This window comes from Podarcis filfolensis (genome assembly GCF_964270895.1).
Source record: "Podarcis filfolensis genome assembly, chromosome: 15".
Classification (NCBI taxonomy): domain Eukaryota; kingdom Metazoa; phylum Chordata; class Lepidosauria; order Squamata; family Lacertidae; genus Podarcis; species Podarcis filfolensis.
The window spans coordinates 37,329,117-37,345,437 of NC_139618.1; the positions used below are offsets into that span (position 1 = coordinate 37,329,117).

Sequence of the window (16,321 nt, forward strand, 5' to 3'; positions counted from 1 at the left end):
AGCTCAACAGCAGAACAACAGCACACTCCTGTTCTGCATATAAGCACAAAGTGCTGTGTGCACAGTTGTTTTCTTTTAAAGAAAGGTTATACACTTCTGCAAATGTTGAGCTTCCCCCAGATCTCTTTGACTACGACCTGCTTCCATGTGGGAGGTGCTGTTTTGGCTACAGAAGCATTGCCACTCACCCTTGAATTGGGGAAATAGAAGGGATTGTTTGAGACACAGCAACTGGCACTACCCAGTGTGACAAAACAGGTGCTGCGCGGTTAGAAGGTACGATGCCGAGTGGAAGGATTTGGTAACAACTGGAGAACGATGGATGAGACTGGGCTGTATCTCTGAGGTGCCTCACCTTGTTTTATAGCCTCATTGCATGGCCTTCCTAGTGCGTTATTCTACTGCTTATCAGATGCAATTCCATTGTTTGCTAAAGCTGGGATCAAGAAGGTGCAGAGCACGAGGGTGAATTTATGTGACCAGGATTAGCCATTCAGTCCAGATGAAAGTGCAAGGCCAGAACAGTCCCGACGTTTTCAGTGAGTGCTTGGTCTCTACAAGTGGTCCCTGCAACAAAAAGGTTGCAGCGTGGAATGCTCCTGTTCAGAGGGCCGGCCAGCCATCTCCTTTTCCCAGGACAGTCCATTCCATGCCCTCCATTTGTTCAGTGTTCAAATACCTTTTTCTTTTTAAATTGCACTGGTAGCCCACTTCATGACATTAAGGCCCAACTGTCATAAATCTGTACTCCTTCAGGCCATCTGAACTATTTGTACTGTGTTTCACCTGTTGAGTGAAAAGTTACCTAGCTAGCCAATGAAAGCCATGAAAGCCATATAGGGTAATGTGCTAGGATGCCAGATTAGTCCTGGAGAGATCTGGGTTCAAATCCTCACTCAGGCTTACAGCTGGTGGGATGGCTAGTCTTCTAAAAGCTGCGGCTCAGCCCGCTGAAATCTGAGCACTGAGCATCATCCACGTATCCTGTATAATAAAGGATTGTCCTGTATTTCAGTGTAAAATGCTATGTCCTGTATCGATGCACTTTTGTCCTGTATTTCTCTCTCTGAGTGAGAGCCAGTGTGGTGTAGTGGTTAAGTCTCGTAATCTGGTGAACCGGGTTCGTGTCTCCGCTCCTCCACATGCAGCTGCTGGGTAACCTTGGGCTAGTCACACTTCTCTGAAGTCCCTCAGCCTCACTCACCTTACAGAGTGTTTGTTGTGAGGGAGGAAGGGAAAGGAGAATGTTAGCCACTTTGAGACTCCTTCGGGTTGTGATAAAGCAGGATATCAAATCCAAACTCTTCTTCTTCTTCTCTTCTTCTCTCTCTCTCTCTCTCTCTCTCTCTCTCTCTCTCTCTCTCTCTCTGTGTGTGTGTGTGTGTGTGTGTGCCAGGTTAAGGATCTTCTCCAAATGCATGTGTTTGAAAGGGTCTGTGAAATGTCATGTATTTAAGCTCTGGGTAGCCAAGCACAGGCAGATTTAGAAATTTATGTGTATGTGCATGTGTGACCAATTCCAGAGCGGCCATTCTGTTAGGCTGCAATAGATTGTAACGGGTTGCTTAAAGTCACTTCAGATGGAGGCGAAAAATTGACCACCAACCGCCCTGCTCCACCCTGCCCTGTATTTTTTCAGAACAAAACTACCCAAAACCACCCAAAACTAAACACCACCCACCCCATAAAGCAGCAGTCAGGAGCTTGTGACCCTCCAAATGAACTCCATCGGACAAAGTTAGCATGGCTAGGGCTCAGGGATGATGGGAGTTGTAGTCTAGCAACATCTAGAGAGCCACAACTCCACTGCTGCCAATCCCGTCCCATTTAAACTTCACGCTTGGAATCCTTCAGCGGAAAAAGTGGATCGATCTGTGTCTCTCTCGAAGCCCGCAGCGCCATAGGCTGCAACCGCGTTCCAAAGGCAGCCCATCCGGCGCATCTCCCGGTTCACATCAAAAGGAAGCATGCTAATAAGCCCCGCTCGCTGGCGGCGGCGATTGGCTGCTTCTTGGAGGGGGGCGGGGTTTCGGGGGGCGGTGTCTCCGTGCCCGGGGGTCAGGTCCCCAAACCTCGCAGAACGTATCCGCGAGAAACAATCTTTTCCCCGGGAAAGCGCTGCTGACGAGCTTCGCGGAGGGGCCGGCCGTCGCGTGCGCGCTGCTCGTCGGAATCAGCCTCCCTTGGCCCCTTTGTGCAGGTTCCCCCCCCTCCCCTGCCCTTGGCTTGCAATTGATGCTGCTGATCCAGGAAGAGAAGACTGCCTCCTTGAACTGTTGAGCCCCAATCGAACTGAGCATTGGGGGCGGAGAGAGGGGGCTTCTCTTTTTTGGGTGGGGGCGGCTTTGTTTTATCTATTTATCTATTTATGTATTTATTTTCCCTCTGCACCTCGGGTGTTTTTTGCAAGCAGCTGAGCTGGGGACTCTGATGCACCCGTTCCAGTGGTGTAACGGTAAGCTTGTCCGATCCAGGGTGGTGGTGATGATGATGATGATGATGATGGAGAAACGGGCTGGCCAAAAACCAACCCCTCACCTCCCCGCTCCTTTAATACGAACAAATCGCAGGCATCGCGGGCGGCCAAGTTCATTGTCCGGTGTTCGGGTGGAGATGCAGATCCTGTTGATTTTATCTTTTTTTAAAAAAAAATCTGTCTCTGTAAACAAAAACTCCCCAGATTGTTTTAAAGAGACCAAAAGGAACCTGCCGGGATGGTTCGCAGGGGAGGGAGGAGGAATTGAGGGCATTCTTTCGCTCCGAGGTAAGGCTCCCTTCCTTGTTGTTACTTTGGAAACAGCGTCTTAAGGGCGCCGAGTCAGGTCCAGCCCCTCCCCAAAGCATCGCGGACTCGAAAAGCCGAAAGGTCGTCCCTTTTTCCACCATGCATTAAAAAAAAAAAAACCCACAAGAGAAGGCTGAGAACTATAGCGTGTTAAGAGCTCTCTGAAGGGTAAACTACAGTTCCCATGATTCTTTGTGTGCGGAGGGTTGCGCTATAAATCTATGGTATGTGCTCAGTTCAGAAGAGCTGCCAGTATGGTTTGGGTCCTTGCTTAACTCCTTTGTGACGTTTTAGTTGGTCTTCATAGAGGGGTTCCTCTGCTGTTAACTTTTGGGTATTTCCCCCCCCTAATGGGACAACAGGGCCGCCTGTAATTTACTTTCAAATTCCATTATATGCATTGCTTTGACATACGCAATCCTATGTGTGCTTGCTCAGCAGTGAGCCCCATTGAAAATGTGTAGAATTGGAGCCTAAGGCTCTAATTCCTGCCCCACACAGTGACAAACCATTGTCTTTTTTCCAGTTAATAGAATCATTGAATTGTAGAGTCGGAAGGGATCCAAGGATCATCTAGTCCAACCCCTTACATTCCTCTTGGCTATTGGTTGTTGTGTTGTTTTCCTGCAAATATCCGTCCCCAAAGCAGCTTACACCATTTTGAAAAGATAATCTAAATCAACACAGCAAAGCAAAACCACAATATCAGGATGACAATTGAAACACTAAAGCACTGAGTCAAGGGCATAATTAAAAGCAGCCATATTCCAAGAATGCCAAGTGTACCTATTGCTAAACAGTTGCTAAGTTATCCCCTCTCAAACAGGCATCTGTTTAAGCTACCCAAGTGTCTGCCCTAAGAAGGATGGGCTGGCATTGTTTTCCTTCTGCTAAAACGGGTTCCCAAAATAAACAGTGCATTTGCTCCCAGACTTTTCTTAGCCCCCCTCCCCTCCCCACACATGCCTTATGGAGAGGGCAGAGATTGTCATGAAATTGCCCAGCTGCAGAGGGGACACCATTTGCACAGTGCTTTAAAACCTCATTACAGTGTTTTAGTTTTGGGGGGAGGTGGGGAGCGCTTCGTTCAGAAGGCCTAGCAGATGGTGACTGCTTTTGTAGCAGGGCTAATGGTTAATTAAAAGGAGCAGAGCCCTGCTTGGGATGAGCCTGGATTAATTATTTCAAGTAGCTTTTGTTCTCTGACTTTCTTCTTCCTTCCTCCCCCCCCCCCCCATCTCCCTTTATAGTTCCATGAAATTTAACTAGCATCCAGCCTTTAGGCCATGTGCTTCAAAGACAATGGAAGGGAAGGGGAAGAGGAGGAGGAGGAGAGAGCTGGCTGGTTTATTTTGAGTACACACAGACACTCAGGCATCAAAGTCAGAGGCTCAATTAACCTCTTATGTCTCACTTTGCTGCTGCTTTTCCCACCATTTTTTAAAAAACTGTAATTGAAGCAGATCTGTAAACTGAAAGGCAGACTGAGTCCCCACACTCAGGACCGTCTGCAACGACTGTACTGCTAAATACAGAACAGGAACATGAGAGCCAGTGTGGTGTAGTGGTTAGAGCACTGGAAGGTCAAGGTTCAAATCAGCCTGACCTACTTCACAGGTTTGCTGTGAGGATAAGATGGGGGGGGAGGACTCTGTGTATGCCACCTTGAGCTTGGAGGAAAAGGTGGTATATAAATGAAGTAAGGAAATAAATAAATAGGAAGCTGTCTTAAGCCCTGTGGACAGCTCAGTCAGTAGCGCATGAGACTCTTATTTTCTTGGTCACAGGTTTGAGCCCCAAGTTGGGCATACAGGGGGCTGGTCCCTTCCAATTCTACAGTTCTTCTGTGATTACATGGCCTGTTGAGCTCTGTCTCCACTGACAGGCAGCCATTCTTCAGGGCTTCAGGTGGGGAGATGTTCTCAGCCCAATATCAGGGATTGAACCTGGGATCTTTGGTGCGCAAACAAAGCAGATGCAGTACCACTGGGCTACAGCCCTATCAATTTTAAACCTCTCCCTAGGAGACTGGAGGTGCTCATGGCTAAGTAAACCCTGGTCAGTTACTTTTGGTTTCGAGAAGACTTGCAGTGTTGATAGCCAAACCGCATCACAGCTGCCTGTGGGCTGTGTCGCAATCATAATTCTTGTCCAATGTTAACCATGAATGTACTTTAATAACATTTAATCTTTGCATATGCTTCTCAATTGCTCAAAGCTTTTTGAAAGCATCAGCTAGTTGTAATCCTCATAGCAAACTTTTAAGACAGGGGTAGAACAACCTCAGGCCCAGGGAATAGATGCAGCCCCCCACTGCCCCCAGACATCTTTTTGTGACCCTCGGGACTCTTGCCAGGCCATGCCCTCCCCCTTCTTTGCACCCTGCTTAAGTATTTTTGCTTGGCTGGAATCTGCCCTTGAATTTGTTTGTTTATCTATTCAATTTATATCCCACCCTTGCTCCCGAAGAAGCCCAGGGCAGCAAACAAGAAGTGGAAAAGCATCTTAAAAACAAACCCAGGTACAAACTGGAAAAGATTTCAATTCAAAAGGCTTGTTGGAAGAGGAAGGTCTCCAGTGGGGGCCAGCCAGACAAGAGAGAGGGTGCCTGCCTAATATTCAAGGGGACGGAATTCCAAAGGATAGGGGCCACCACACAAAAGGCTCAGTTCCTACTTTGTGTGGAACAGAGCAGAAGATCCTGGAGTTAGCATTCTGATTCCCCATATTGCAGATGGAGGGGGGGGCAGAGGCTGAGCTCGCATCCAAACATTTAAAATACTGTCATGTCACAGGTCATGGCTTCCCCCAAAGAACCTGTCAACCGGGTAGTCCCTGGTGCTGGTACCAACAACAAGGCCTCACCTGCTGATTGTTGAACCCATAAGTATGATGTAAGGGACCCATGCTCAAATCTTCTCATTCTCCCAAGCACCTCAGGGGTAGCAAGCATAATTCCTCTCCTCGTTTTATCTTCACATCAGGCTTGTGAGGTAGGTAAACCTGAGAGAATGTGACTAACCTGACGTCAGGCCAGTGAGTTTCATGCCTGCGTGGGGATTTGAACCCAGATCTCCCCAGTCTTAGAACAGCGCTCTGACCACTACACCACATAGCCTAACTACTTGCACAACGCTACTTGAGCAGAGCTTTGACAACACTGGTGTTTAACCCTATTCCCGCACCCCAGCCATTTCCCCGATCTAAATCACACACACATCTACTGAAAGTGTTATTAGGTCAGCTGTGCCTGCAGTTATCTGGAGCATGTCTGTGTGTATATTTTGCTTTCTTCAAGCAAAACAAACAGCATCTTTGGAGGAGCTGTCCAAGTTAAGAAAATCGCACAGTGATGAAAGTTTAAAGCAGTGATTGGGGAACCTGTGTTCCTCCAGATTTTGTTGCTGTTATTTTAATTTGTTACACGTCCCTTACTCTAAGGTCTCAGGGTGAGTTACAGAAATTTAAAATACTGTTTAAAGCAGTTTTAAAACAGTGTCACCAAAACAAAAAGAAAAACAACAGTTTGGGGAGTGGTTGGAGTATAATCATCATTCCCTCCCCCTGTACTGATTTGGTCTGAACCAAATCAAAGCTTCCCCTGGCCACTTTAAAGTTGTTTTAGTTTTGTTTTAAAAAGCAGATTTTATTAAGGATCACCCACGTCACTTCTCATTTGCTTCTTGGGATCGAGGCAGTGCATCTTATAAGCATGCGCTATTAATAATTAAGAATTCTAGTCTATAAACCCTAAACTCTAGGGAGCAAATGGACTTTTAAGGGATGTGCTCAGCCTAGTTGTAAATCATGTGTCTCGAACGCAAAAGGCCCCAGGTTTTCTCCCACGCCTCTCCATTTCAGAACGGGTATGTAGGAAGTGGTGGAAATGCCTTCTCTGTGCCTGAGACCCTGGACGTCTGCAGCCTGTCAGAGGATATCAGTGCCTTCCCCAATCCAGTGCCTTCCAGGTGTTTTTGGGCCACAGCTCCCATCACCCATGAGCCAAGCTGGCTGGAGCTGTTAGTGGTTGTAGTCCACAACACCTGGAGTGCCAGAGGCGATGCTGATAAACTTTCACTGTTCCTATTAAGATGGTTCTGGGACCATCCTCTAAGCCAGGGGTGGGGAACTGGTGACCCTCCAGATGTTGCTGGACCCATCAGCATAGCTAATTGCCAGACATGATGGAAGCTGCAGTCCAGAAACATCTGGAGGGCCAGAGGCCAGGTGTCTTCTAAGGCAATGGGAGGGAATTCTAGGCCTGGGAACCAAATGTGGCCCTCTCTGTCTGGCCCTTAGGACTCTCCCCAGGCTACACAACCTCTGCCAGCCATAGCCCCCTCCCCCAGCCCTGCTTCATGCTTTCCTTGAGTGTTTTTGCCTGGCTGGAATGTGCCTTTGAACTCAGATGACACTTTTTCCTTGTCTGGCTGGAGCATTTTGAGAGGTGTCTGTCTGTACAAAGGTACCTTTTTCATCAGTTGCTCCACTCACTTTCGCCTCTGGCCATTGGGCAGGTTCAGCCCCCTCTCTAAGCAGATGCAATCTACACAGCTAAAGAGTCCGCCTCTCTCGTCCCGCTGTTGCTTTTGTCTTCCTTTGCATGCAAGCTTTTCTCAGCCACAATTTTTTCAAAGGCAAACAAAATCTTGGGTTGGATTCAGTGCTGAGCTTTGACAGTGGCAAAGGTGCATGGGTTGGGGCCACCCAAAGCTTAATTTGCACCAAATTCCTGTGCGTGCATCTACTCTTAAGTAAGTCCATGGGGCTTAATCCCAAGCAAGGTTGGCAGAGCATTTTAACCTCAGGATGCAGACATTTAAAATCCCCAGTGATTTATTCAGACTGCAATCTGCAACTCCAGATTATTTACCGTATTTTTTGCTCTATAAGGCTCACTTTTTCCCTCCTAAAAAGTAAGGGGAAATGTGTGTGTGTGTTATGGAGCAAATGCAGGCTGCACAGCTATCCCAGAAGCCAGAACAGCAAGAGGGATTGCTGCTTTCACTGCACAGCGATCCCTCTTGCTGTTCTGGCTTCTGAGATTCAGAATATTTTTTTTCTTGTTTTCTCCCTCCAAAAACTAGGTGTGTCTTGTGGTCTGGTGCTTCTTATTGGGTGAAAAATACGGTATCTATTTCATTCATTACATTTATATCTCACCTTTTCCTTCAAGGAGCTCAAGTACATGGTTCTCCTCACCATTTTTTTAAATCCTCACGACAACCCTGTGAGGTAGGTTAGGCTGAGAGATGGTAACTGGCCCAAAGTCACCCAGCGTGCTTTATGGCTGAGTGGGAATTTGAACCCTGGTCTTCCAGCTCCTAGTCCAGTATTCTAACCATTATACTACACTGTCCCTCTCAAGATTAAATCATGAACTAGGAACTGCAGGGGAGGGGATAGCTCATTCGTAGGGCAGGTGCTTTGCATCCAGGTTTGATCCTCAGCACCTCCATTTTGGGGGATGGGGGAAAGCAACCCAGCAATTAATGCGAAAGAAAGATCTCTGCCTGAAACCCCAGAGAGCTGCTGCCAGTCAGAGTAGGAACATAGGAGGCTGCCTTATACTGAGTCACACGATTGACCCATCTCCCTCGGTATTGTCTACACAGACTGACAACAGCTTTTTAGGGTTTCGAACAGGATTTTCTCCCAGCTCTACCTGGAGACGCCAGGGATCGGACCTCATTTATCAGTTTGTTTGTAGAGAACAGGCACCATCTGCCAGGAAACCCAGTTGCAGCTGCTGCTCACCCCCACACAAAGGCCTTTACATAAACCCCTAGTTTCGTTCCAGTTTCTCGCTTTCTGTGTTGTGTGGGGTTTAGCCTCTCTTGCTGCATCAGTGAGCTGACTCTCCAGGTGAACCGTTCGCCTCCGTGAAGCAGGTGACCTGCGGGAAGAGGGAGAATGCTGCAAATAGCTCCATCAGAGTTTCTCACAAAGCAGATCCTCTCCCTCTTCTTCACACACCTGCTGTTAATCGTAGACTCTGGAGTAAATGGTCATTTTTGGAAGATTGGGGCTATTTTTGATGGTAATGTTGATTTGCTTCACTTCAAAATGTGGTAAGCCAGCCTTGTTGAAGAATCATAGAATCGTAGGATTGTAGAGTTGGAAGGGACCCCATAAGTAATCTAGTCCAACCCTCCACAATGCAGGAATCCTGCCCTGAGTGGGATTGACCCACCAACCTTCTGGTGAGCAGCCAGACTCACTGACCCCCTGTGCACCTGATTTGAGAGCTGGGAATATCTGCTGTCTGAAACTCTTGGGAGCTGCTCCCAGTCAATGTAGATTGCACCCCTTTTTTTGTTGATACTGAAAGTATGTTGGATTGTGGGTGACCCCTTTGAAGGTGACTACAACTAATCCAGAATGCGGCAGCTATACTGGTGACTGGGAGGGGCCGCCAAGACCACATAACACTGGTTTTGAAAGACCTACATTGGCTCCCAGTACATTTCCGAGCACAATTCAAAGTGCTGGTGCTGACCTCTAAAGCCCTAAACGACCTCGGTCCAGTATACCTGAAGGAGCGTCTCCACCCCCATCATTCTACCCGGACACTGAGGTCCAGCGCAGAGGGCCTTCTGGCGGTTCCCTCCCTGCGAGAAGCCAAGTTACAGGGAACCAGGCAGAGGGCCTTCTCGGTAGTGGCACCTGCCCTGTGGAATGCCCTCCCACCAGATGTCAAAGAGAATTACCAGACTTTTAGAAGACATCTGTAGGCAGCCCTATTTAGGGAAGCTTTTAATGTTTGATGTATTATGGTATTTTAATATTTTGTTGGAAGCCGCCCAGGGTGGCTGGGGAAGCCCAGCCAGATTAGCGGGGTATAAATAATAAATTATTATTATTATTATTATTATTATTATTATTATTATTATGGCAGCAGTCTCCCCCCCCTGCCCCCGCCTGATGCACAGAGCACCTTTTTCCCAGCACTAAATTGAAACAAATAGCATTATTTTTCTGCTGGGAGTGGTTTCACCCCTAAAAAAAAGCAAAGTTGGGGAACATCTAACCCATGGGCCAATCTTGGGTTCCTGCCAGGGGTTCCAGTTTGAAGCTGCTCACCTGAAATCACGCCCACCTGTCAATCAGGTGACATCACCCAGATGGGCAGCTGTTGGGATGGAACAGGGTGGTGGATCCTGCAGAAAGCTTGACTGGACCGCTTGCCCATCAGCTGATTGCGGGGATGGGGGCATGCCATCCTGCCCTATTCAGCTGTGCATGCAGCTGATCCCTGCACAAAGCAGGATCAACCCCCCCTTGCACATTACTCGATGGTTGGGAAGTCACCCTCTTTGGGTGCAAGAGATTCCGAAGCACCTGACCTCCAGGGTTTTGCCAGGGTTCCCTCTCCTGTGACTGGCAGGTATGTTGCCCTGCCCACTTGTCAAAGCATTCCCCACCCGCAGGGGTGGGGCCTGATAAGGATCAGGCCCGGGGAGCCGTAAAGCTTCCCCACCCCATGTAATAATAATAATAATAATAATAATAATAATAATAATAATAATAAATAAATTTTATTTATACCCCACCCTCCCCGGCCAGAGCCAGGCTCAGGGTGGCTAACAACAGTAAAATTACAGTAAAAACATAATGGGGGGGGGACTAATTTAAAATACAGGTTAAAATGCAGCCTCATCAAAACCATAAGGGGAGGGAAACATAAGGGTCAGACTGAGTCCAAACCAAAGGCCAGGCGGAACAGCTCTGTCTTGCAGGCCCTGCGGAAAGATGTCAAGTCCCGCAGGGCACTAGTCTCTTGTGACAGAGCGTTCCACCAAGTCGGGGCCAGTACTGAAAAGGCCCTGGCCCTAGTTGAGACCAATCTAACCACCTTGCGACCTGGGACTTCCAAAGTGTTGTCATTTGTAGACCTTAAGGTCCTCCATGGGACATACCAGGAGAGGCAGTCCCGTAGGTACGTGGGTCCTAGGCCGCATAGGGCTTTAAAGGTCAAAACCAGCACCTTAAACCTGACCCTATACTCCACCGGGAGCCAGTGCAGTTGGTAAAGCACTGGATGAATGTGATCCCGCAGCAAGGACCCCGTAAGGAGCCTCGCCGCGGCATTCTGCACCCGCTGGAGTTTCTGGGTTAAGGGCAGCCCCGCATAGAGTGAGTTACAATAATCAAGCCTGGAGGTGACTGTCGCATGGATCACTGTGGCCAGATCAGGGCGAGAAAGGTAAGGGACCAATGTAGAAAAGAAGAATTCTCTGCTAGGGACCTGAAGCAACCGAGCCCCTGAGGCTTTCTGGGCTCCATGAAGGCAGGAGAAAAGGGAGCAGGAGATGAGCTCTGACAAGTCTTTCATGAGCACAGGAGCTACGTCAAGAAAGCTTGATGCTTTCAGGCTCTTAAGGATCCAACTCCTGCGCCAAGTGGCAATACTTTTGTAGCTGAAGTGGCACCAGTCATGCACAAGAGAGAGATAGCAGCAGACTTCTGGGGAACCCTATAAACAACACTTGGGACCCCCTCTCTAAAACAACCTACTTGGTAGCCACGCTAAATGCATGTTGAACAGATGAGAATGACAGAAAAATTGGGTGGGTGGAATGGAGTATTTAGGGAAAGGGAGTAGCTAGCTGGAACCCTGACCAGGACAACACCATGCTGCAACATCTTGTTGCAGGTTCCTTGCATAGCATCCACCAGAAAATGGGAAACAATTCAGCTTGTCTGCACAGGCAGTTTGTGAATTAGGTGGTTCTTAGAATTATGAACAAGTTACTAGAATGGGTTTGCTTCAACAGGTTCAGCTTCAATATAGACACCTTTTATCTTCTTTTAATCTTTTAGAGCAGCACTGAGTATGACAGTAACGCTTAGTGCCAAGTTTTCTTTGTCTACAGGAACTAATGATTAAAAATAATAATAATAAAACTACAGTCATCCAGATTTTTGATCCACTGCCACCTGGCTTACTCCACGTTTTGAAAGTTCTCCAGCAGGCAAATGAATTGCAATTCCTGACAGCTTCATGAAGCGCTCCCAGCACCCGGAGAATAGGTCCAGGTTGCAAAAATAGCCATGTGCATTTGCCTCAAGCGGAGCTGTAGAATCAGATGGCACTTGTGTGGCAAGAGTCCTGTTGGCCTGACCTTGACCTCCGGCAGCAGAGTGTGTCTGCCACTTGCCCGCTTAAGCCTCAGAGCTTTATAACTTTCTGCTAAATAAGCAAACTGAGGCTGGGCGCTGAAAATGGCTGTTGTAAGGGGAAATCAGGGGAAGCTTTTGTTAGTGGGACGGCTTGGGTGGCCAGACGCAGGGTTGCAGAGATAGTTTATATTAGCATGCTGTTAAAAAAAAAAATAGATTTGATTTGATTGCTAAGTCCTGCAAACCAAAAGTCTGTTAAAGGCAGAGCTGCAGGGGCTGGTTCAAACAATGACAGCTGTGCAGGGGTTGGTGGCGGTTAATGGATTGAAACTGACTCCTGACAAGACAGAAGTACTGTTTCTGGGAGACAGGGGGTGGGCAGGTGTGGGGGGCTCTCTAGTCCTGAGTGGGGTAAATGTGCCCCTAAAGCAGGGGTAGGCAACCTAAGGCCCGTGGGCCGGATGTGGCCCAATTGCCTTCTCAATCTGGCCTGCAGACAGTCTGGGAATCAGCGTGTTTTTACATGAGTAGAATGTTTCCTTTTATTTAAAATGCATCCCTGGGTTATTTGTGGGGCCTGCCTGGTGTTTTTACATGAGTAGAATGTGTGCTTTTATTTAAAATGCATGTCTGGGTTATTTGTGGGGCATAGGAATTTGTTCATTTCCCCCCCAAAAAAATATATTCTGGCCTACCACGTGGTCTGAGGGACGGTGGACCGGCCCATGGCTGAAAAAGTTTGCTGACCCCTGCCCTAAAGGATCAGATATGCATCCTGGGGGACATTTTGGACTCACAGCTGTCCAGGGAAGTGCAGGCCAACTCTGTGTCCAAGATGGCTGTCTACCAGTTCCATCTGGTACTCGGGGTGAGACCCTGCCTGTATCGCAAGAGTAGTACATAACTCTGGTTATCTCCTGCTTGGACTGCTACAATGCACTCTTATGTGGGGATACCTTTGAAGGTGACTTAGAAACTACAACTAATCCAGAATGCAGCAGCTAGGCTGATGACTGGGAACAGCCACCAGGACCATATAACACTGGTCCTAAGATTGGCTCCTAGTACGTTTCCGAGCACATTTCAAAGTGCTGACCTTTAAAGCCCTAAACAGCCTCAGCCCAGTATACCTGAAGGAGCGTCTCCACCCCCATCGCTCAGCCCGGACACTGAGGTCCAGTTCCGAGGTCTAGCTTCTGGTGGTTCCCTCACTGCAAGAAGTGGAGGGGCTTCTCAGGAGTCACACCCAGCCTGTAGAATGCCCTCCTGGCAGATGTCAACTATATAAATTTTCATAGACATCAGGCAGTCCTGTTTCAGGAAACTTTTTATCTTTGATGGTGTTGTGTATGTGTGTGTGTGTGTTTGTTTGTTTTGTTGCTTTGTTTTATTTGTATTGTTGGCAGCTGCCTGGAGTGACTGGGGTAACCCAGTCAGATGGCCAGGGTATAAGAAATTTTATTATTGTTATTATTTTTATTACTACCATGTTGTTGGGACTCCAACTTCCGCCAGCCTCAGGAAGGATTGCTGATGGGAGTTGCAGTCCAGCAACCTATTGAGGGGCTGGGGCACAGCTTAGCCATCTCTCTCGAGGCAGGATAAAGCTGCAGTGCCTTAAATAACAGTATATAACTCAAAAGGGACCTGCAACAAAATGTTGCAGTATGGAATGCTTTGTTTAGCGGTCCAGCCAGTCAGTAAACCATGCCCTCACACACATACATGTTTCCCATCCAGAGGTGCAATGGGCCTTTTCTGCAGTGGCTCCTCATTCCATGCAGGGCTGGAAGAGGCCCTTGTCTGAAACCATGGAGAGCCCATCAGCTTAGAATCAACAATATTGAGCTAGACAAATAGTTTAATTTTTCTTAAGGCAGCTTCAGAATTTTGGGGGAGTTGGCCATGTGGATTTCTTGCGCACAGGAATCATGATACGTTGGTCTTCCTATGTCACTGCAACAGCCCACTTTGTTTTTCTGCCTCTGATTTTCCCTGCCAATTTTCATTTATCCCCCCCCCCCTTTAAAGACGTCCAAACAATATCTAGGTCGCTGCACTACGTAATGCTGCTGAATTTTCTTGTTGCCTCAAAATGGGCGGCTTCTAGCTGTTCGTTTTTTCCCTATTAGCAGACAAGGGTTCGCTGTGGAGAAACAATTCAGCAAAGAACCCCAGCTTTGTAAACTGGTTCTTGCTGTTGCTTCTGTCTGGATGTCGCAAGTTCTAAATAATTTTTTTTCATGGACTGATGATGCTTGTTAGAAGGAGAGGCAGTCTAGCGTAGTGGTTAGAGGGCTGGCCTAGGATGGCTGAGGTTCAAATCCCACTCAGCCATGAGACTCACTGGGTGACCTTGGGCCAGTCACAGTCTCTCAGCCTAACCTACCTCACAAGGTTGTTGTGAGATGAGGATAAAATGGGGAGGAAGAGAGCCATGTAAACCACATTGGGGGAAAGGTGGGATAGAAATGTGATGATGATAATGATGATGATGATGATGATGATAATTTATACCCCACCCATCTGGCTGGGTTTCCCCAGCCACTCTGGGCAGCTTCCAACACAATATAAAATACAGTAATGCCTCAAACATTAAAAGCTTCCCTGTTTAAACAGGGCTGCCTTCAGATGTCGTCTAAAAGTCTGGTAGTTGTTGTTCTCTTTGACATCTGGTGGGAGGGCGTTCCACAGGGCGGGTACCACTACCGAGAAGGCCCTCTGCCTGGTTCCCTGTAACTTGGCTTCTCGCAGTGAGGGAACTGCCAGAAGGCCCTTGGCACTAAACCTCAGTGTCCGGGCAGAACGATGGGGGTGGAGACGCTCCTTCAGGTATACTGAACCGAGGCCCTTTAGGGCTTTAAAGGTCAGCACCAAAAGCCCAAAACACCAGCTCCTGCCCTCTCAGTCAGTTCAGGATCAATAGTCAGTATTCAGCTAACCTGCCCCATCTGTGCAAGGATTTCTACTTGCACAGCAGAACCTTTCCACCACTAGGGGTTCGGGGAACCCTTAGAACAGATTTGTGGGGTTTGGGAAAGGAGAGAGGGAGGAAGTTTCTTTGCACAAGCAGAAATCTTTGTGCGTGCTGAACGCTCTCTTAGCACTACAATAGCTTCTACCCAATAGCTTGAATTTTGCAGTCTTCAGCTGCAGGAAACATCTGGCAATTGCGTATCTCCATATTGGCTATAAACATCCACTGTGGGCCCATGTATGCCATCAAGAGTTTAGTGACTTTCTTTATATGATTATGTACATGCTTCCAAAGGGATAGATGGAGGGGATTATAGCTCTAAAGACTGGATCGCAAATACAGATACTTGACTTCAGTTAATGGTTGGTGGTTCCCAGCTGAATATGTGAACATCATATGTTGCAAACTATGGTGCTTCAGTTGATGTGTGATGATATGAAAGTCCTGCTTGTGGCATGGGATAGGCTGTAGACTCTTCAAGAGTCTGAAACCCTCATGTGTTTAAAATTTCACTAGGTGAGAGTAGGAATGGGCAAATATGTTAATTTCATTTCATCTCAGTTTTGCATTTTTTTCCAGTCTTAAGTTCAGTTTCCAAATTTCCATACAGATGGAAGGTTGTTTTTTGTTTTTTTAATGTTCTGAAAATTCACCAGTATTTCAAATTTTTGTATGCAATTTTCCTAATGTTTACAAAGCATTTTTTGCTAATATAATGCACTTTGGCGTGTTATTTTAGTTAATATACACATTTTATGCACACTTTACTCTAGCACAGCACATGCGTTTTTGTACCTGTTACTTGGTTGGAGAATCGCATTCCAAAATTTGGAAAAGTGCAAATTTCGAAGAACTGCTGTGTTTCGGTTCACATAAAGTCTTAGAAAGTGTGAATTGGGGAGGTTTGCCTCTAAATGTTATTTTTATTTAATTCTTTTAAAGCATTTTAAATGTAGCAAATTATTGTTTTTTAATTCAACAAAAGCATTCTACTAGGACAGGGTAGTCAAAAAAATGTAAAGGACCCCTGGACGGTTAAGTCCAGTCAAATTCGACTATGGGGTGTAGCATTCATCTCTGTTTTCAGATATAAAATCTGTTTGGGAGTCAACAAACAGATTTTATATATTACTGTATATAGTTTGAATTCCATCAAGGATTACTTGTCCCCCCCCCCCAAGTTATTAGCAATTCTTGTTTTTATCCATAAGCCTTCCCCATTAGGGAAAAAGATGGAGTATAAATAAATTGATGATGATGTTGTGCCCTCAAGATGTTGTTGGACTACAATTCCCATCATCCCTGACCATCTGCCGTACCGACTGGGGCTGATGGGAGTTGTAGGCCAACACCATTGGGAGGGGGCACCACGTTGGCTATTGCACTAGAGAATGAGCTTTCTGGCCCCATGTCCCTGTCACTCCCCCCTGCCAGCC

At 47.1% G+C, this 16,321-nt stretch overlaps 1 protein-coding gene across 3 annotated transcripts in view; it reads left to right on the forward strand.

Annotated features, from left to right (window-relative positions):
* Positions 1-2,068: 2,068 nt before the first annotated feature.
* The window catches only part of RNF122 (ring finger protein 122), a 34,398-nt gene continuing 20,145 nt past the window's right edge, over positions 2,069-16,321 (forward strand). For 2 of the 3 annotated variants that reach the window (XM_083589197.1, XM_083589196.1), the window contains exon 1: positions 2,069-2,455. In XM_083589197.1, the coding sequence (XP_083445323.1) occupies positions 2,431-2,455 (25 nt within the window). In that variant the 5' untranslated portion in view covers positions 2,069-2,430. Of the gene's footprint in view, positions 2,456-2,600; positions 2,765-16,321 lie in introns of those variants that run through there. The other variant, XM_083589198.1, reaches the window with a different exon arrangement.